Raw genomic sequence first — 21,675 nt, 5'->3', positions numbered from 1 at the left:
CACTATTTTATTCCCAGAGAAGATCTGGAATGTAAAATCTTGCCTATAAATATGAATTCCACATTAAATAATGTTTTCAAAATAAAAAATCTAATCAATCCCCAGCTGCTACAATCCCAACTATTGGCTTTATACAGAGAAATGAGTTCAGAACACCACTCTCTGCTGTTCCATACCTCAGTGTGTTGTCTATTCAAAAGGAAAGCTTTCATTTTAAAGTTTATGGGTTAAAAATAAATATTGACACTGTGAATGATTCTCACTTTACAGATTTGTTAAAGGCTATTAACTGACTTTAAAAAAAAATGGCTTATTTAACTGACAGTTTCAAACACCTGGATGAACTCAATCAAAAATTTTCACAACTGTGCAAAAGTATATTAATGAGTATGACAAAGCTTATAGATTCAAAGCAATAGCTCAGTTTCATAAAAATTAAGTTAAAATGATTCACCAGTGACAGTCAATGTTATAATCTGAGTCCTAATTAAGGCTAGCAGAGTACTACATATGCTTCAAGAAGAATATCAACATTATTTTTAAATAACTGACATTTTTTAAACTTCAATTGCATTTGGAATCCATTCACATTATCAGAAGAAATTCAACATTACATTTGTCAGTGAAAGAAAAGAAAGAGCAAACAGTTAAAAAAGTGTTACTACCACTGGAGTGAAATTTAAAGAGAGTGAATTTTCAAGATTAATAGCATGAAAGGAGTTTCTATCAATCAAGGAAAAGGAAATAAGTTTTTTCTTACAATCTGCTACCAACTACTTCTATAGTTTGTCAATGGTGAGCGACAAGAATCTGAAGAGATCATCATCAAATAGTCTTGATCAGGAATTATGTGTATATGTTTCAAAAATAAGTACATAAACCTTATAAAAAGTATCCTCATAGAAGCTAAGTTTCTCATTTTAGGTGTCACAGGGTATTATTTAAAAGTTTTTACAATTCAACGTTTACTCTCTTCCATAATACCCTGCATTTTGTTTTGCTTATAATTATATAATAGAAAATGTGGGGCACCTGGGTGGCTCAGTCGGTTAAGTGTCCAATTTCAGCTCAAGTCACGATGTTGCGTTGAGTCCGGGGCCCCGCGTTGGGCTCTGTGCTGACAGCTCGGAGCCTGCAGCCTGCTTCTGATTCTGTGTCTCTCGCTCTCGCTGCCCCTCCCCCACTCACACTCTGTCTCTCTCACTCTCAAAAATGAATAAATGTTAAAACAAATTTTAAAAAAAGAAAATGTGATTTTTTTTTTCTCCAAGCTTTTATTTAAATTCTAGTCAGTTAACATACAGTGTATTAAAATACCAAAAGCCCATAATTGCCCACCTATACCCCACCCCCCAAATCCAAACAGCTCTGAAAATAGAACTTCTTCTGTAAGCCTGGGCCAAAATTCTTGATCTGATTTAGCATGAGGCTATATACAGTCTTTATCTAACCCATTTGTAAATATTCATGTTTCACTGGAGAAATGAGTTTGATTAGGGGCTGCTGTCCTGCCCCTGCTAAGAGTCATATAGTGTATGGCATGTGCATTTTAAAATCCAAAACACTCTGAAACACATCTGGCACCACAAATTTCAGCTGAGGGATGTGTTTTCAATCTCCATTTTACAGAGTTTAGGGAATTAAAGTGACTTCTTCAAGACAACATAGCTTGTCAATGATGGAGGGAGAACTCTACTCCACACCTCCAAATCTTGTTTTCTAGTCCTCTCTACACTACTGACCATAAATGAAAAAACCTTTTTCTACATAGACATTCCATATTTCGTATAATATCATGCCAGCATAAGTTAATATAAAAATTTTAATGCAGAACTTAAAAACAAAGTCTGTTTGTATCTAACCTTCAAAAAAATGTACTTCCCGCTGCTTAAATTTGTTTACAGCCTCACCATGTTACACAAATGAATTAAGGTCACTCTCTGGTTTGTGGTTACTGACCCAGAAGTTAAGACCACCATCAACTTTTATTCTGATGCTATTTTCACCAAAATTCATTAAAACCACAAAGCAAATAAAATTTTAGAGGAAGAAATATAAGTAATTATGCTAGGGACTGCAAAATTTTCTAATACCGATCCTATCAATCTTGTGATAGTTGCATTTTTCAACAAGTATTTCTGATTTTCCCTCCCTACGTGGTAGGGCTACACTTTTCTGCCCTGAGTTAGGCATGATCAGCAACTTGCCTTCGCCAGTGAAATGTGAGAAGTTGTATATATATTTCCGAGAGGAAACTTTAAGAGAAAAGTTGCAATTCACCCCAGTCTTTTCATTTTGGTCTCAACGTTCCAAACAGCTTCTTTATTGGCCTGTGTCCCAGAATGAGGATAACATAGAGACCCCAAGCGCCCCAGAGAAAACATATGGCATGGAAAATAAAGAGATCTATACTGTTTTAAGCTACTGATATTTAGGGAGAGCATAGCTTATAAACTGACACATTTGCTACCTCTCAGCTCCAAATCCACCCTTCTTTGTCCTGTTTTGATACCGGATCTGGACTCTGTAACCATTTGTCCTTCCCCAGTTGGCACAATTGTGAAGCTCTGTCAGCAGAGGGAGCCAGAGTGACATTAAAGGAAGAAGGGGCTTCTCCTTCTGGTTCTGGGTGCTTTGGTGTTTGTCCTGTGGTCCTTGGCTGCCCGGAGCTTGGCAGCCAGTGGCACTCACCCTCCTAACACGTTTCACTTAGCACCCTAGCGGGCATCCTTCCAGCAGTTTCAGTAGCACCCCAGCGGATACCGCAATAGGTGGCTTCCCAGAGACTTCCCTGAGAACTCCAGCCAGCTTCTCTGGAAGCCCCACCAACACCCTCGCAGATGACTTCCAGCTTGCCCGCCCCAGCTTGTGGCAGCTCAGTGGGGTACAACCACACCCCCTAACAAGGGCTGAATCTCAACCTTAGCCTTGGGGGAAGGAATGTCTTCCAAATGTGTTGCTTCCTTGGGTACTCAGCTTCAGCACTAAAAGAGGTGGCTGCTCACTGCTAGAGGTTAATAATCCTTTATATTAAAGTTTTCCTGTTCGGGGCACCTGGGTGGCTCAGTCGGTTAAGCGTCCGACTTCGGCTCAGGTCATGATCTCGCGGTCCGTGAGTTCAAGCCCCCCGTCCGGCTCTGTGCTGACGGCTCAGAGCCTGGAGCCTGCTTCAGATTCTGTGTCTCCCTCTCTCTCTGACCCTCCCCCGTTCATGCTCTGTCTCTCTCTGTCTCAAAAATAAATAAACGTTAAAAAAAAATTTTTTTTTTAAATAAAAAAATTTAAAAAAAGTTTTCCTGTTCAAATTACGACTGTAGTTTCTGTCTCCTCACTGGACTCTGACACCTAGTCTATCCTAACATATACAACTACGTAGTGTGACATGAATTTATATTAGTAGTTTTGAAGGACAACCTTGGTTCGTGTTCTTTTTCTACTTTATTTCATAGCTATTTTTAATGTTTTATTACCTAAGTTAAACCAATTAATTACATTTTAAACACTGACATAAACTTCAAGTCATAATACACACTACATCTTTTCACTAATTCAGACTTCTTAGCTAATAATTATAAGAAAAAAAATAATACATGAAAGCACACTCATTGCAGGATAAGAAAAGGTTCCTAGACCAAATATGCAAGAGAAACCATATTCCAGGGACCCCTGAGTGGCTCAGTCGGTTAAGTGTCCAACTTCAGCTCAGGTCATGATCTCAGGGTTTGTGAGTTCGAGCCCTGGGTTGGGCTCTGTGCTGACAGCTCAGAGCCTGGAGCCTGCTTTGGGTTCTCTCTCTCCCTCTCTCTCTCTCTCTCTCTGCCCTTCCTTTGCTTATGTGTGCTCTCCCTCCCTCCCTCCCTCCCTCTCTCTCTCAAAAATAAATAAACAAAAACACTTCAAAAAAAAAAAAAGGTTTAAGGGGCACGCCTGGGTAGCTCAGTCGGTTAAGCAACAGACGGGCTCAGGCTTGGGTCATGATCTTGCAGTCACGTCGGGTTCTGTGCTGACAGCTCAGAGCCTGGAGCCTGCTTTGGATTCTCTCTCTCTCTCTCTCTCTCTCTGCCCCTCCCCCACTCGTGCCGGCTCACTCTCTCTCTCTCTCAAAACTAAACATTAAAAAAATTATTGAAGAAAAAAAAGATTTACATGACTATCAGATAATGAAAATATTTGGAAACATTTCAATAACTCTTCACTATTTAGTCATATGGCAAAGTTAATTCTCTTTCCATAAAAATAAATCCAATTATTAACTAAAATGAATACTTAAGAATACTTATGTGCTCTTTATATTCGAAGAATATAGAAGAATTCACACTGCTTGCCCCCAACGCCCCACCCCACTGGCAGTTAGACCAATATTTTTATTCAGGAGGAAATTTTTAAACAAATAAAAAATGAAGAGCAGATTGGGAGTGAGTTGAGGGAAATAAAGTATTATAAATCCATAAAAAAGTGCATTGTAAAATATTTCAGAGATATTATTCTGGAATTTGTATCTCTGTATACAAAATATATTTAAAAAAAATAAGAGTAGTACAAAGTCTACTTTATAAAAAACATATATCCAATTGTATCTAGGCCACTCACTAATGTGAGGAGAAAAATGGCCCCTCAAAGGTATTCACACTCTAACCCCGGGAACATGTAACATGTAACATCTCTTACATGGCAAAAGGGATTTTACAGATATGATTAAGATGGGGAGATTATTCTGGACTATCTGGGCCGAGTCTAACCATCTGAGTACTTAAAAGAGAAAAATCTTTCCCCACTGTGGGCAGAGAGAGATGTAGTGACAGAAGAAGGGCCAGAAATGGCATCATGAGAAGGATTCTCCAGATAAACACACTGAGGTGCAAAATTACCAAGTAACAGCTGAGATTCAAGCCCAAGTTGGCTGACTCCATAGTCCAGACACCTAAGCACTATGGTCTTAACTGTTTTCCAGAAGACTAAATAGCAGTGTGATGGAAAGAGAATGAGTTTTGGAGTTAGAAAGATCTACCCACCTCTGTGTTCTGCTACTTACAGCCTTTGTGACCTGAATCCCAGCACACAGTAGTCACCAAACAAATGTTAGTTCCCTCCTTCACTTTCTGCTACAAGTCTAGAGACCTATTCAAATTCAAAGCAAATCCTATGTAGAAGAGACTTCAGATACAAACTGAATACTAGTCTCACACTCTTGAATTTCCATTTCTCTTTCCTCTCATTCCACATATTCCTTCTAAGGAATCAGCTAAGACAACCTACAGTACCACAAAACTGTCTCTATATTCTAAGCTTTCGTTATTACATCAACAAAAGTAGACTGTAATTTTACTGTAAGAACATTACCAGAAAGTAAGGAGAAAAAAAAAGTTTAAAGAAATGAAGCATGAGGTATAGGTAAAACAAAGGGACTTCAAATAATCTTAGCCATAGTACCTCAAAGAAACAGCTTATTACACACATCTTCTAGTTCATTTCTTTGGCTCAACTTTGTTACCATGTTGCCTTGTTAATATACTTAAAAAGTGGTCACTACCCATATACTAATATGCTTTAAGTGAATATGCTTTATCACCTACAAATCAACTTTAGCACCTGTTCTAGACATTGAACGTGGTCTTAACAAAGGCTTTGTCCTCAAAGGTGCACAGCCTCCGCACTGGCTGGCCATTTAAATGTCTATGCTCCAGTTGTCTTGATTTTAAATCTCTGGGGATTTTCAAGCATACCTACAAAATGATCCAATTTCACACATTCTCTCAAGATTCATTTAGCTTCCTGCCCCTGCAATACCACCATCATCATTGCTCAGAGAATTTTCTTTTTTGACAATGGCTTCCAAAATGCTAACAACTCCTATTTCAAATAGAAAAACACTCCACATGAGAGCAAAAAAAAGTGTCTACCACCAGCAAAAGGTGGCTTAAACTCTCGCATCCTTGAACAAATATTTATTAAATGAAAAGTCTTTTAAGTGAAAAAAAGTTATTTATTAAATATATTGTCTTCACTGATTTCATGTGTTGTTAAAACCACACGCTTGATTCCTAGCTTAACTAATACCACGCACCATAACCAATAACTGGCATGTCCAAGAAGGATAACAATGAAACTTCTTGCAAATGTGACCACCAAATCCCAAAGATAATCATTTCTTGAGGTATCAGCAACTCTCCACTGTTAGGCAGTGCTACACTTAATTATTCACTCAAAACACATTTATATCCACTCACAATGGACTACCCACTGCAAACACAGTCCTTTTTCTATAATTTATTAGAAAAGAGGAAAAGTAATTCAATGACTATGATATAATAAAAAGTAGTTATTAAGAGTGCAAATTCTAGAATATGACTGTCTAGGTTTAAATCCTGGCTCCCCACTAAAAACTTTGAGCATACAACTTCAGTCTTCATTTTTTTCATCTATAAAAATGATAAAATAATAGCTATCTCCTAAGGTTGTCATGGGGGCTGAATTAGATAATGCATATATAATGTAGCATAGTAACAGCACAGTAAGCATCCAGTATATGTTGGCTATGGAGTATTAATATTGTAAGAGTTACAGTAGAAGTATGCAATAAGGGTTGTGAGAGCAGAGGAAAACCTAACCCAGTTTTCAGCTGGTTGGAAACCTGATATATACCTGGATTAAGAACTAGTAGGACTTAGGAGCACATCTGGCTGACTCAGTCAGTGGAGCATCTGACTCTCAATCTCAGGGTTGTGAGTTTGAGCCCCACGCTGGGTATAGAGATTACTTAAAAATAAAATCCTAAACAAAAAATAGTAGAACTTAACAAGAGAAAAGTGGGTAGGGCTTTCTAGGCAAAGAGAACAATATATCCTAGAATATTAAAAAAAAACAAAAAAACAAAAAAAACAATAAGGAACTAACTTCAATTTGATACAACCAAAGGTCTTCCCCAAGAAAGACTACCAGGATATAAAAACTGATAAAACATCACAAAGGGACTTCTATGACACACCTAGAAATCTAGACTGCATAGTAAATGCAGTGGGGAAGCACTGACATATATTAAGGACTTTAAAATAGATTTGTGTGTTGGACTGTTGTACTATTATGGAAGATGGGTTAGAGGTGTGCCTGAAAGTGGAGATACCCATTTGGAGACGAATAATTAAGGAAAATATAATAAAGGCATGAAACCGTGCCCCGACAATGAAGACAGAGAGAAGGAGAGAGATTTCAAAGATCTTTGGAAGAGAATAATGACAGGATTTGGTAACTGATTACATTTGAGAGCTGAGGGAGAGTAAGGAAATTAGAAGGACTCCCCAACACCAGCACCAGGTCTCTCTGGTCTTATAAAATTCACTTCTGATTTCTACAAACCTTCCTAACCTTTAGTTTGGAAATGGAATTTAACCATAGCCTTCAACCTGCAAAACTTCTAACATGAGGCTTCAATTTATTCTAAAATGGATCCTAGCTGGGGTGCCCGGGTGGCTCAGTTGGTTAAGCATCCGACTTTGGCTCAGGTCAGGATCTCACAGTTTGTGAGTTCAAGCCCTGTGTCAGGCTCTGTGCTAACAGCTCAGAGCCTGGAGCCTGCTTCACATTCTGTGTCTCCTCCTCTCTCTGCCCCTCCCCTGCTCATGCTCTGTCTCTCTGAACAATAAACGTTAAAAAAATTTTTTTAAATGGATCCTAGGATTGCAAATTTTTCTGTCTCATTATGAGGTCTGTGTCCTATATCAGCTTCCAGAGCAGGTATCTCTGTGAAGATTCAGTGTACACACCTACCTTCTTGCACCTGCTCCAACAAATCCCCAGTTGGGGTACCGCCCACTTGTCATCAAGCAGATGAACAGACCTGTCCTGGTAAATTCTGTATTCACAAATCCTATGGCTGATTTAAGACTTAAGTCAGCTTAGAGCAATCATTAAAGAGAAATCAACCTGTGGTAATAAAGTTCAGTACCACAGAAATACTTCTGGAGTCGACCAGTGTAGACAGGAACTTTAAAGCTTTCCAAAGTTAAATAAGTAACAGATAATAATCATGAGAATGTATTACTTACAATAGCCACAGTAATAGATACAGCCCTAAAATCAGTGACTTAACAAAGAAGTGTATCTGTTATTCATACAAAGTCTAATGGAGGGGGGAGGCTAAGTCACCAGCCAGAACTTAATTACCCCAATCCATTTAGAAACAAGGAAAGCTGGAAAAGGTAGTCCAGGGCTAGGCAGTGCTGCATAGCAACAACTCTGTGAAAGAGGAATGTTAATCTTTGATGAACACCTAGCTATCTCCACTACAAAATTCATTTTTAACAGAAAAAAATTTTGTGCTGATAAAAACATCAATTAATTCTTTCAGCTCTTGGTCAAAAGGAATTATGTGTGATGTGTGATGAAATAGACTGTTCATATATGCACCTGAGAAGCAAAATTTTCACCAATAAACACCATTATGGTTATACTGTTATCTAGCTATATTGTTTAGGATATCCTTTTTTCCCAGCTTTAACATCCTACAAGCCTAGCTGCAGAATGCATAAAACTGCTAAGTTATTTTTCCCTTACAGCTGAACATAAACTTAGTTGGGGGAAAAAAAAAAACTGCTAAAGAACATAGAGAATTCTATCTTCCTCCTGTGCCTAAAAGAGCATTTAACCAGAACCTCTGTTTAGCAGAACCTACCAAATACGTGTGTGTAATGTAAGAAGGTTAAATTTTTATAATCTATAAACTGTTTGAAAGTTCTTAACTCTAAATGTCTTTAAAAAGCATTTAGCTAGCACTATGTGATATGGAAAATACAAATTGGAGCTTTTTGACATGTGTATATAATGTACATCTAATACATGTTCATAATACATAAACTATATAAAATTCGTCCATTCTTAGCCTAATTTATACTATCTAGTTGCTTACAGTTTGGGGGGGGGGGGGCGGTAACAATTCTAGAGAGAAAATAAGTGAAATAATATTCTATCACTTTTAGACCTAAACCTGTTCTTAACTTTTACCTTTCTATAATTCTACTTCTAATCCTATTTCTAGAACTTCCCATCACACAATCTAACAAAACTTATCTCTCTTTCATAACACAACACAGTATGAAATCTGCAATAATTCACTAAGCTAAGATAAAGAGGAACAGAATCTTCACCAACCACAATATGTCATTTACACAGCTAATCTCTTTTCTTTATCTTCCTAAACTACACTCCCATTTCCAAAATTCCCTTGGAGGTGATATAGGAATATACACAAAAAAGGAAATTTGTTCTAGTTAAATCTAACATATAAAACAAAGATTGCGCAAGAGTTAAAAACATCTGAAGAGTGAAACAAAACCAGATGGTGAGAAACTCACGGAGACAAAGTTGTCAATGGGAGCAAGGAATGTTCAATAAAAGAAAAACAGATCTGTAGTTTTGGGGGAAAAAATGACAAGACGTTAATAGTTAATAGATTTAGTAGAAAAAAGTTTTCTAAGCTAAAATACGAAGTAGCGTTCCTCACAATTATGAATGGATTCAAACAGTACTGATCTTCTCCCCTTTTTCTTTGCCTTCTCTTCTTTCTCCCTTTTTGCCCTTTTTACTGCTACTCTATTATTTCCCATCCTGTCCCCCCTATATCACAAGTTATAGTCACTTCTAGTACAACTATTCACATTATAAACTGTTTAGAATAAGAAAAACAATAAAAGAAGCCTTCTCCGGCTGGTCTCTCAAGAGAACAACGGTCCTGAGACTAAACCAATTTAGAGAGCTGACCATCAGTGAGATGAGCAAAGACAGATCTACATGATGTACAGCAGTCAGTTGAGCAAGTCAGGCACCCTGAGAGCTTACTTTACCCTTACTTTTTTACCCTTACTTTACCTCCTGTTGTCAAATCCCAGTAATTTGGCTCCTAAATATTTCCAAATCTATCCTGCCTCTCCACCTCCAGCAGAAGTGTCCTCTTTCAGGGGCGCCTGGGTGGCTCAGTTGGTTAAGCGTCCGACTTCAGCTCAGGTCATGATCACACAGTCTGTGAGTTTGAGCCCTGCGTCCGGCTCTGTGCAGACAGCTCAGAGCCTGGAGCCTGCTTTGGATTCTGTGTCTCCCACTCACTCTGCCCCTCCCCTACTCATGCTCTGTCTCTCTCTCAAAAATGAATAAATGTTAAAAAAAAATTTAAAAACAAAACAAAAAAGAACTGTCCTCTTTCATATCTCCATCATATATCACCTGGATTACCAGAAGACTCTCCTAACTACAGCCCTGGTCTCTAGCATCAATCCCTCAGACTGTAAGGCTGGGGGGTGCCCAACCAAATCTGATTACACTGTGTCACTGCTTAAAATCCCTCTGTTACTCCCTACTACCTTCAGGATTAAATCCAAATCAAAGGAAAACATACAACGTCTTTGAAGCTCTGACCCTTGCCATCTCTCAAGTCTCCTCTACCGACTCACTTCCAATAAGCCTTATGCTCCAGACATTGTAAACCACTTCAAATCAGTTTCTTGACTATGCCCTGCCTCTCTTTTACAAATGAGAGTTAAAGTCTGGGATAGAAAGACTTTGGAGTTTTCATATTTTTGCTTGGAATATCTTCCTCTGCCCAATGAACATCTACTCATCCTTTGAGTCTCAGCCTAGGTGTCATCTCCCCCAAACTGGAGAAGATGCTCCTGTTCAATGAATATATCCATGATACACTGTGAACGTGGTCTCCCAGCACTTATCATGCAATATTGTAACTGTGGTTTATCATGTTCCTTATAGTGACTTCCTAAAGGGTTAGCTGAGAAGGGTTAAGAGTGTTTTAACACCCAGAAATAGATATCTGCATTTCATCAGGTGACTAGAGAATACGACAGTATCTGTAGTCTCTAGAATCTTTAACATCTAGGAGTAAAATTTCTACATAATTAAAAAGGATAAAATGTGTTACACCCTCAAAACAATACCAAAGAGACAGCAAACTACTCACTTGATTACTCTGACATATTTTTTACTATGGTCATGATGTTCCAAAAACACTTTTACTGTGTTTTTTCATGACACTTCACATTTCAGTGTGCTCATGTGATTATGGTTGGCCTTCAGTTGTCTGCCTCTGAAAGGAATGAATTATAGAAATTTCTATCCAAAATATTCTGTACATCACTTATCATTCAGCTCTGTTAAACACACTGGAAATATACAAACACTTTCAAACTAAAGTCGTAATTTTTAAAGCAAAATATTCTTTATATTAAAAAATAATTACAATTTCAAGATGACATATTACAATATTCTTCTGGTTTCTAATCAAAACAGATGTGCTCTTAGTCTAAAAGAAAGATGAGTCAAGGGACGCCTGGGTGGCTCAGTTGGTTAAGCGACTGACTTCAGCTCAGGTCATGATCTCGCAGTTTGTGAGTTCAACCCCCATGTTGAGAGTCCCTCTCTGTCTCTGCCTCTCCCCCGCTCATGTTCTGTCTCTTTCTCTTTCTCTCTCTCAAAAATAAATTAACATTAAAAAAATGTTTTTAATAAACAAATAAAAGATGAGTTGCAATCATACGCAAATACTGTAAGTTTTCTCCTAGTAAAAAAATAAATAAATAAATAAGCAAAATTGCACATAGGTTTAAAAATTACAATTGATTTTGAAAATAAGGGCACTACTACCTAAGCAAACTTTTTTCTTCTAGATCTTCAAATTTCACCTTGAAAGCAAGCACTACCTAACTGAACACAGTATTTTATTCCCCAACATTTCATTCAGTCACCCAACTAATATTTTTAAGTACTACTATGTATAAAACATTGTGTTGGGTTAGAAGCTAAGGCTGATATGGTGAACAAGACAGACATGGTGTCTGCTCTCTGGGAGTTTATAATCTAGCAGGGCAGACAGACCATAAACAAATAAAGAAATTGTAAATTTTAATAAGCATAACTGAAAAACATTAAAGATGATATGAAAAAGAAGAAAGAAAAGAACCTACTTAAGAACATGGGGCAAGAAAGAGCTCTCTAAGGAGGCAAATTTGAAGCTAAGAGGCAAAGTGGAAGTCATACAAAGAGTGTGTGCATTTGAAAAGCAATGGAAAGCAGAGGAGCACTCTAAATTGATACTTCAAAATGAGATTAACCTGATAAGATTCGCTGAGTTCTCAGATATAATATGAATAAGACAAATAAATAAATACATATTTTGATTTATTAATAGAGCAAAAAATTGATCCCAGACAACTGTAAGGACAATCACAGAGTAATTTGCACAAATTAGTTCCCTCGCATTCACCCATGATAATCAGTATCTTGCCAATAACCAATAATTTGGTGTCTTATTTCTGCTGCTACACCTTAGTTTCAGACTCTCTAAAAATGTTTTTTGCTGAGGAAATTGCTGCCGATTCATCACCTTCCCTCTCCATCCCTGGGCTTCTAGATAAATAATGAAGGCACTTAAAAGTCCTTCGGGCATTTTTTTGACTTCCCAGTAGACAAGGAAGAGAATGTCTCAATTGGAAAAAAAAAAAAAAAAAAGAGTTAAGATTTCATCCAAGAATGCTATGATAATATTAAGGTTCAGAAACTATTGTCTAGGGGCGCCTGCATGGAGGTTAAACGACTGACTTCAGCTCAGGTCATGATGTCACAGTTCATGGGTTTGAGCCTCACATTGGGCTCTGTGCTAACAGTTCAGAGCCTGGAGCCTGCTCTCTGGATTCTGTGTCTCCCTCTCTGTCTGCCCCTCCCCCGCTCATGCTCTGTGCCTCTCTGTCTCTCAAAAATAAATAAATGTTAAAAAAAATAATAAACTATTGTCTATAATCAGTTAATAACGACTTTCTTTGGCACACTTATTTATGCCAGGACATTTAATCTACATTGATCATAACAATCCTTCAAGGTAGGTGTTATTATTTTGATAATACAGATGAGGAAACATGGGCTCAGAGAGTTTAACAACATAAGCAAGACCTTACAGTTATTAATTAGTAAAATAAGGTTTCAAGTCAAAATCCAGCTGGCCCCTCACACTTGCCTCCATTACCTCTGTCTTCGTCACACAGTATAATCAGTTCTTTATAAATATATACTCAATGACAATATAGTCAACAAGAAGATATTATTTAATTATCCTAGTTGCTTTAAAATACAGATTATATATAAAGAATTTATTAGGTACTTTCTCATAAATGCCAATCAATTTTTTAGAATGCATTTGCAATTCTTAAAACTGATAGATTTTTCATTCTTGACAATGGTCATGGTTATTTACATAATCATAATAATGATTTTTGTTTAAAAGTCTTCATGATTAAATTGCATTTTTATTTCACATGCCATGTTCTTAAATTTTCATTTAGCTATAAGAAGAAAATATGGTAGTCTTTTAAATATTAGAATGAGAAAGATCATTCTAAGCATATCACAAACTCAAAAGACATAAAACAAAAAGTGAAAAATTAAAATGCATTTTTTTAAAAAATCCTGACCAGTAAAAAAAAAGGCATAAAAAAGGTCATAAAACAAATGACAATAAAAAGAGCTTCTACAATTCACTAAAAATGACCAAAAGACAAACAAAAAACTAAACAAATGCAAAAGGCCCTCAGCCTCACTGATAATAAGAAAATTTCAATTAAATCTACGATGGCATATCTTTCACCAAAGTATTGGCTAAGAGTATCACACGCTGAATTGGAAAGGATATGGGAGCCTCCCTAGTTTAGGTCACTTATGCATACTTATTGTATGAAAATAAATTTGGCAATATTTATTAAAATTTAAAATATACTGACCTTTTGACCCAACAATGCATTTCTAGGAATTTATTCCAGAGATATGCACAAAGATATTTATTGCAGTGTTGTTTCTAATGGCAAAATTAGAATCAACCTAAATACCCATAAATATGGTTCTAGATAAAGAAATTACAGAACATTCATAAAATGAGATATTACACAGCCATTAAAATGAATGAGGAAGCTATATATTAATGGGTGTGGAACTGATCTCCTAAAAAGTAAACTGCAGGGCACATTTATGTTTTTTATGTTTACACATATACATCCATACATCTGTGTGCACACACACACATTATAGGTGCACACAATATGTGATATATACACATATCTACTTTTACACAGAGTATTTCTGGAATAGTATACAATACAGTGGCAAAAGCAGTTGCCTCTGGCTTGGAGAAAAAGTAGCTAAGAAATTTTGTACCATAGGTATATATTATCTATTCATAAAAAAGCTTATAAATTGGCTTTGAAAAATACTCTTAAAATTGAATTATTAAAAAAATTTAGAACCGCTCATCTATGTTTTAAAAAAAGCTAAATTATTACTCTGATCTATCATGAAATCTTTACTCACTGTCTTCTTTTATTTGGGAAGCAAATAAAAGACATTCGACATTAATAAAAAATCCAAACTGAGAATACAAAGATAATTTACACAGCAAAAAACATTATTTCTAATTTGTTATAAAAAAAAAATCCTTATCTGAAAGACTATGATATGCACATAGTAGAAACTCAATAAATATTTACTGAATGAATACTTACTTTTCTATTGATTTCAGTGGTTTTGCTTATCTCATACATTTTTTTTTCTTAATACCACATCAAAAAAAAAAAAATCACTCGAAAATATAAACCTAATAGATTATGCCTTTCTTTCAAAAAAATTATTCTTCATTTTCCCAACAAAATTTATAAACTGCCTCATTAACATTACAAATCATATCAACATTACTTATTAGTTACCTAATATGCGCAGGTGTTAAGTATGCTGCAAAACACAAACTCCAAAGAAGGGTACATTATTATTCTTGCCCTCAAGAAGTTTACAATCTTGAAAGACGAGGCTTAAAAACATTAATAAGTAAAAGAACACTATAGATTTTACCTATAGATTGAGTTATCAAAACTAAAACTGTATGTGGATTTCTGGTAAGGATAAAAAAAAGCAATTACTGATCTGTTGAGGGATCTACTGAGATACAGATGCTTCAAAATTTTAGTATCTCAATCAGACATAAAATAAAATTACTTGATGGTGACAGAAGACTTCCGAAAATATGGATATTCAGCAAGGCTTTGAAGAAATTGCTAATATATATAAATAGTCCTTAATTAATCTCTTCATAAAGAGAGATTACTATAGTGGTCTCAATGTCTTTTGATCACTCACCTCTCCCATTAAAAATATCTCAGGCGTGAACTTCTAAATACCTGCATATGTATTTACAAATTATATGGGTCTTAACATTGTCAATCTATATATTAAATATCAGTAATACTTAATTTCTTTTTCAAAGAAAGAAAGAACTTGAAATATAAGTTTTAATATTCTCTTCCTGTACTCCAACATATCATCCTGTGATGTACTTCGTACGCACATCCCCCTTGGTATGAATTCTTAATAAGAAAATATTTTCATCCAATGGTTTCAATTTTGCACACATCAAACTTTAACGTAATTGTTACAAGGCAGCAGACATCAACTTGATTTTCAGTTTATTTCTCTCTGTCCATGACCTTCTCTCAAAATAAATGTTAACATGCAATTAAATGGACATCTCTAATTAAATGGACATCACTAAAGAGAAACAAAGGACAGTGTAGTCTTGACCAGATAAATGACCCCTAAAACTTAATGAGAAATAGTAATCATTGAAGAATACTAATATCACTTTTTCTTATATATAGTATTTGTAACTTAATACCCAATATTGATAATATATTACTTAATACATTATAAACTTATTTAAAACAATTTTTCTTTCATTATAATTCTATTATAAAATCTAATGTTTTCCTCATTTTCCTTGCCTAGTCTTAACTTATTTAAAAAGCCAAAAACATTTTTATAGAACATTTAAAATTAAATTTGTAATTATATTATGCTTTAACTCCAAAAAACTTCTTGTTAAAATGAATATAAAAATAATTCTGAAGCCATGTAGGCCATTTTGAGGTATAACTCCTTCCAAGACTAAGTTAGGCAGAAATGCAAATAGATATTTAAAATAAATATGAAGATTTTTCATCAATGTAATCTCTCTGACTGTATGAATGTATGTTTAGAGAATGTTTCTACCTAAACTGTGTGAATATGAATGCATGAACATTCTATGTATTTGCATAGCATACAGGCTTACACAGAAAGGTAATGTATGTAATGTAATGTACCTACCTGAAAAAGCCTTTTGCAACATTTTCCTAATGTAACCTATTGTTCAATCTGAGTAATTCTTAATTCAGTATTGAAAAATTCATTTACATCTCTATATACTAGAACAATAAGTGGATTTGGAACTACAGTGAACTAGCCAGTATATACTATGATTTAGCTTACTACAAAGAAATAAAAACACATTGTACATTTAAATATATGGGTCAAAGAAATAAAACTATGTTTTATTTGACATCACTTTGGCAACACTAATTTTATCACAATTATAGTAGAAAATATAGATTCATATACTTAAATATCAAATTCTAAGTCATCAAAAAGCTAGGCATTGTTAGTATATATAGTAAAGCAAAGTGAGTATTATGCTCAAAAAGCTTTCAAAAATAATGCTTTATTCTAGCATTAGTTAAAATAAGCTACTTAAATCTCATAACCATTTTTCATTTACCAAGCCTACTAATAAATCATATTCCCAAACAAGTCTCCAAACCCACAAATTAGCTTTGAAGAAGCAATTTTTCTTTATTCCAGTTAGTATGTCAGAAATATTTGTTCTTAGTCCTTCAATTTTTCTCAAACGTGTACAGATATTTGATATATTTTTACCATAATTTACAGTATTTTCATTAAAATATGAAAATATATATGTATAGACAGAATTATCTCTGTATAAGTCTATTAAAGAATACTGAATTCAACAACCTGTTTTTAAAATTTACATGATTAGAGGTCAGTGTATTGCATCCTTCATGGAGGAACTCTACTCTTTCAATTTTGTGTTTCTGTGGAGAATATGGGAAAAATATATTTGATAACATGCAAAAAGAACAGTCCCACCGCTGGCATATAAACTGTCCAAGTTAATCTCTTAGTGAATAATTCATTTCAAGTAAAAAGAAAAAAGTTGAATTGGAAGAACATAAAAAGGTTAAGCATCTTCTGCACAGTCTCTTTCACACAGTATCTGAGAAATCAAATAACCATAAAACATTTAACAGCTAACCTGTAGAAACAAATCTCTTTGCTAGACTGACAAAAGGCGTCTCAAAGCTGTATCTCTGTCTGGACAGTTCCCTGGTGCTGAAGTTACACAGCGCTAAACCGCCGCCTGGGTGCTGCTTTTACTCTCTCACCCTCGGCAAAATCCCGGCTGCCTACACTACGAACACGAGTAGTAGAACTTCCCAAGGTAGGAAGCATCCCAAACTGCAGTAATGGTAGGAACTGGAGCCTCTTCAGAGTCTCTTCAGGATTAAACAGATTTACTAGTGGCAAACAGGAAGAGCAGCAGAGTGCAGGGTGTTAGAACCCGCCGAGGGGGAGGGGCTGGAAGATGGCGGCGGCCGCACACCCACCCGAGACTTGCCAGAGTTTAGGCCCCTCGCCTGCACAGCCGCCCCCCTGCCCGCAGCGACCGCGGGCAGCTCTGCTCGTCTCCGCGTCGGGAGGCAGGGCCGCCCTGCGGAAGCGCGGGACGAGGGGCCCCTGCTGCGCCCGCATCCCCGGCGGCGCGCCTTCGCCCGGGTCCCGGCCAGGGAGCACCTGTGCACGGCCATATTGGATTCATTGCCCCAGTCACTGCCACCGCGCGGGGGCGGCTGGAAAGGAGAGGGGACGCGCGGAGCCTGGGTTCAGCTTCAGCCCCGTGGGGACCCTGAAGCCCAACCGGCCCGCGGGGGAAGCCGTAAGGACGCCCGGGAAAATTACAACGCCTAAAGGCTCGCCACCCTCATCTCGGCCGGCCTCGGCACCTTCCCTTCCCGACACACACCCCCGCGCTCTGACACCCAGAAAGCAGCCCCGGCGGCCGGCGCCGGCCGCAGCCCTCGTGGCCCAGGCGCCGCCGGCTGGAGGGAGGGCGGCGATCCGGGGCGCGCAGGCGGCCGCAGGGCAGCGGCCGTGGGGGCGGAGGGGAGGGAGGGAGGCGGGAAGATGGAGCCGGGTCCTTACTTGAGCACCGACTGCTCCTTCTCCTCTTCTTTCTTCTGCCGATCCATGACGGCCAGGATGATTTTCCTCTCCTCCTCCGTGAGGTGGCTGAGGTCGGGCATCTCGGGCTGCAGGGGCGGCTGAGAGGCCGCCGGGGTGGGAGCCGGGCGGCCCCGCGGCCCGACAGGAGCCGACATGTTTGGTGGAGCCTAACCACCCTAGGGAAGCAGGGAGGCAACTCCACCGGCGGCGGCGGCGGCACCCGCGCGGGCGGCTGGGGCAGCCTCCGGCGCTGGGACAAATACATACAAATCAACGGCCTTCAATCCGAGGCGACAGCCCCCCTCCCCCAAGAAAGAAAGAGCGGAGGGGGAGGGGAGGGCGAGCGCGGCGGGGAGTGAGGGCTGAGGAGTGCGCTCCGGGAAATGTTTCTTCTTCCCGGGGGCGAAGGGCTGGCAAGTGAGCGGTTTGGCAGAGAGGAGCGGGAGGCCGGGCCGGGACGCGGAGTGCGCGGAGCGGCGGGGGAGGGTGGTGGAGTAAGGTGGCGGGGACGGCTAAGGGTGGGGTGACTGGAGGGAGCGGGCGGGAGGGCCGCGCGCCGGCCGGGGCGCGAGTGTGTCCGGCGGGGGCGGGGGCGCGCGCCGCCGCCGAGGGGAAGGGGTCAGCCGCGAACCAGCCCCCTGGGGGAGTCCCGGGAACTCGCTTCGAGCGCGGGGAGGCAGCGTCCCGCCAGTCGGAGGGACGCCGGGGCGGGAGCCGAGAGGGGAGTGAGGACGCAGGGGCTAATTTCCCAGAGAAGCAGCTCAGCTGTCCCGCCGGCTGACGCGTCACTGGGCTTCCAGACGCCGCGGAGGGAGGACCCCTCCAGAAACGACCGGGGAAGGGCCGCGGGGCCGAGGGCGGCCGCCGGAGACAGCTCCGGGCTAAAGCGGAGAAGCGAAAGCTAGGAAGGGATGACTAGGGCTAGCGGCGGAGATTCCCGGGGCCACGGCCCACCGGCTGCCAACGCCCGGATCCGAGCGAGCTTCGACGCGTAGCAGGGTCGGGCGCTGGTGCTTCCTCATCACGCGCCCGCCCGCAGACCCTCAGCGGCCGCCGCCCCTTGGGTCGGTGGAGTCGGCGCCGGGGGCCCGCTCCCTACGCCGCTGCTGCCGCCGCCGCCGCTCGGTGCCGCCGCTCGGTGCCGCCGCCCGCGCCTCCTCCGCCCCTCCACCTCCCGGGCTCCTCCCGCGGGGGCCGCGTCACCTCCTGGCCGCCCAGGCCCGGGCCAGGCGAGCACCCCTCCCGAGCGCGACCTGTGGGCTGGGGACGGGCGGGAAGAGGAGGAGTAGAGAGCTAGTTTTCAAGGGGGGAGGGGGGTATAGAACGCTGGCCTGGCGGGGGGGGGGGGGGGGGTGCGCCCAAGGAGTCGAGAGTAGGGGACAAGAGCGTGAGCTGTGCTGGATGGGGGCGCCCTGTGGGTCAGGTCTGGAGGTAAAGGAGTGGGAGCCTGGGGGCAGGGAGGAGTGTGGGAGGAGTGTCAGGTCCGGAGATGGGCTGTGACCGGGAAGTGGGGGCGCCTAAGGTTTTGGAAAGGAAGGAACAGTGTGGAAGGAGGAGGATGCCCAGGTGTCGGGCTCAGAGGTGAAAGAGTGCGTGGAGGGGCTCCCCAGGTGTCGTGGGTGGGGTCCTTCAAGGAGGGAGAGCGTTGAGTTGGAGAGGTTCCCCAGGGTGCAAGGTGTGGGAACCCCCCGCCCCTGGCCTGGGTTACTTGAGGGGAGTGAGAGGGAGCTATGAGTGAGTGGGCAGTGCAGGTGATTTAGAGGACCTGGGACCCTATGCTGGAGGTGGAGGTTGGGGGGAGGATGAGGAAGTTCTGGAAAACTGAGGGCTGATGGCAAAGAATGCGTGGAGAGGCCCTGAGGGGACAATGTGGGAGAGCGCAGAGAGGTAGGGAGGTGAGACTGGGGGAATAAGGGTTTATCCGGGAAAGGTGTGAGGATGAAGAGGCGCCGGGAAGCTGTGAGGGTGCTAGGATCATCAGGAGAGATTCTAGGTGAGATGATCCCAGGTGAGAATGAGCTTGGGCTAAGGGCTTAGGCGGGAGCTTGGCCCTTTCCGGGGGAGCCTGGTCTAGAGAGAAGAGGCCGAGAAGTGAGGGGATCGGGTTAGCGTCTGAGTCTGGGTTTAGAGGCACACAGACGGATTCGGTACTGAAAACCAGCTGCAGGAGAATGGCTGGGGCTGCCACCGCCTTCTGTGGACCAAGCTGAGCTCGGCCCGGAGGACTGTCCGGGTGGGGGCAGAGCAGGGAGCGGGCTGGGAGGCGTAAGGGGGAGGCCAGAGTGGTCCTGGCTGGGGAGCGCCTTCTGGGCGCTCTCCGCTAGAGCGGTGGATGACCGAGTTGGGGAGTGTGTGTGAGCGCGTGTACATGTATATGTACACACCCCTGCCTCGCCTCCCACACTCATAGTGTTTGGTACCAGGCCGGATTATGGTAAGATGAGTAGTGTAAAGCCTTTGGGGTTTGTATTATATTTACCTTCTTGGTGTGTAGTAAGCTCTCTCCCCCCTCCCTCTGTTCCCCAGGTACCATATGACTAACTCCCAATTTAAGAGAGCTAGGGACAGACAAAGCAGCCCTAGAAGTCTCTTGTGATTTCTAAGCTTAAATATCTGTTTCTTTTCTCCCATGCTTTGTAATTGGGAAGAGGGACTAAGGAAAAGTTTACTTAAGTGCTGTTTGTTTTTTTAACTCACTTGCTTCAAACAAAGCTAGCATACTCCAGATAATTCCATTTTCATCTTTTTAGAGCTGAGCAAACTAGAAGAGATCATATGCATCCCAATTTATTTAATTTTGTTTTAGAGCTAGAGAATTTTTATAAATCTCTAAGCTAACCTCATCATCCTATGGGAAACTAAGGACTTAAAAATCATCCAGCTAGTAAATGGCAGCACTACAACTAGAACCTAGATATTTTTACTCCAATTTGAAATCGTGGTGGTTTTCAACCCTGGCTGCCCATTAAAAATATCTGGGTCACTTTTTAAAAATACCACCTGGGTCCAACCCTAGATCAAATGAATCAATCTCTGGGGTTAGGACCCTGGTCATGGGTACATCTTGAAAACTCCCTAATGACGAATGTACAACAAAGATTGAGAATTATACCACGAGCATTGCAAAATAGAAAATGGGAGAACTTGGGAAGTGGAAGATGAGAAGAACACTTCTTTTAATTATTTTACTTATTTTGAGTACATAATTGTGGGTGTCCAAATTAGACAATTTCCGGTACTTCCTTTACAGTAGAGCCACATTGTGGACCCTGCACTGTTTTCTACCAGTAAACATAGCATGCTGGGTGCCTGTGACTGTGTTCCCCTGCACCCCCACTGCCTGGCACCTGCCTAGAGGTAGTGCCTGTGTGTGAAACACAATGCAGATAAACTGGTATCTTTGAGACAGCTGACTTCTTACAGGATTGAAGCAGAAGTGAGGGATCTTACTGTTACTGTGTTTCATTTTTCATTCCTTTACTACAACTACACCTGTTTTTCCTATTAAAGGGAACCCTCAGGAAGTAC

The 21,675-nt window shown here is 40.6% G+C and overlaps 1 protein-coding gene across 36 annotated transcripts in view; it reads right to left on the bottom strand.

Moving 5' to 3' along the window:
- Positions 1 to 18,629, bottom strand: part of RIMS2 (regulating synaptic membrane exocytosis 2) — a 601,231-nt gene extending 582,602 nt beyond the window's left edge. For all 36 annotated transcript variants that reach the window (XM_053896431.1, XM_053896433.1, XM_053896465.1 and 33 more), the window contains exon 1: positions 18,127 to 18,629. In XM_053896431.1, the coding sequence (XP_053752406.1) occupies positions 18,127 to 18,302 (176 nt within the window). In that variant the 5' untranslated portion in view covers positions 18,303 to 18,629. The remainder of the gene's footprint in view (positions 1 to 18,126) is intronic.
- Between the last annotated feature and the right edge of the window lie 3,046 nt (positions 18,630 to 21,675).

The sequence above is a fragment of the Panthera pardus genome, unplaced genomic scaffold, assembly GCF_024362965.1.
Source record: "Panthera pardus isolate Hobbes unplaced genomic scaffold, ASM2436296v1 HiC_scaffold_7, whole genome shotgun sequence".
Taxonomy (NCBI): domain Eukaryota; kingdom Metazoa; phylum Chordata; class Mammalia; order Carnivora; family Felidae; genus Panthera; species Panthera pardus.
The sequence above is the reverse complement of the archived record's forward strand: the minus strand, read 5'-3'. Positions and strand labels throughout refer to the sequence as shown.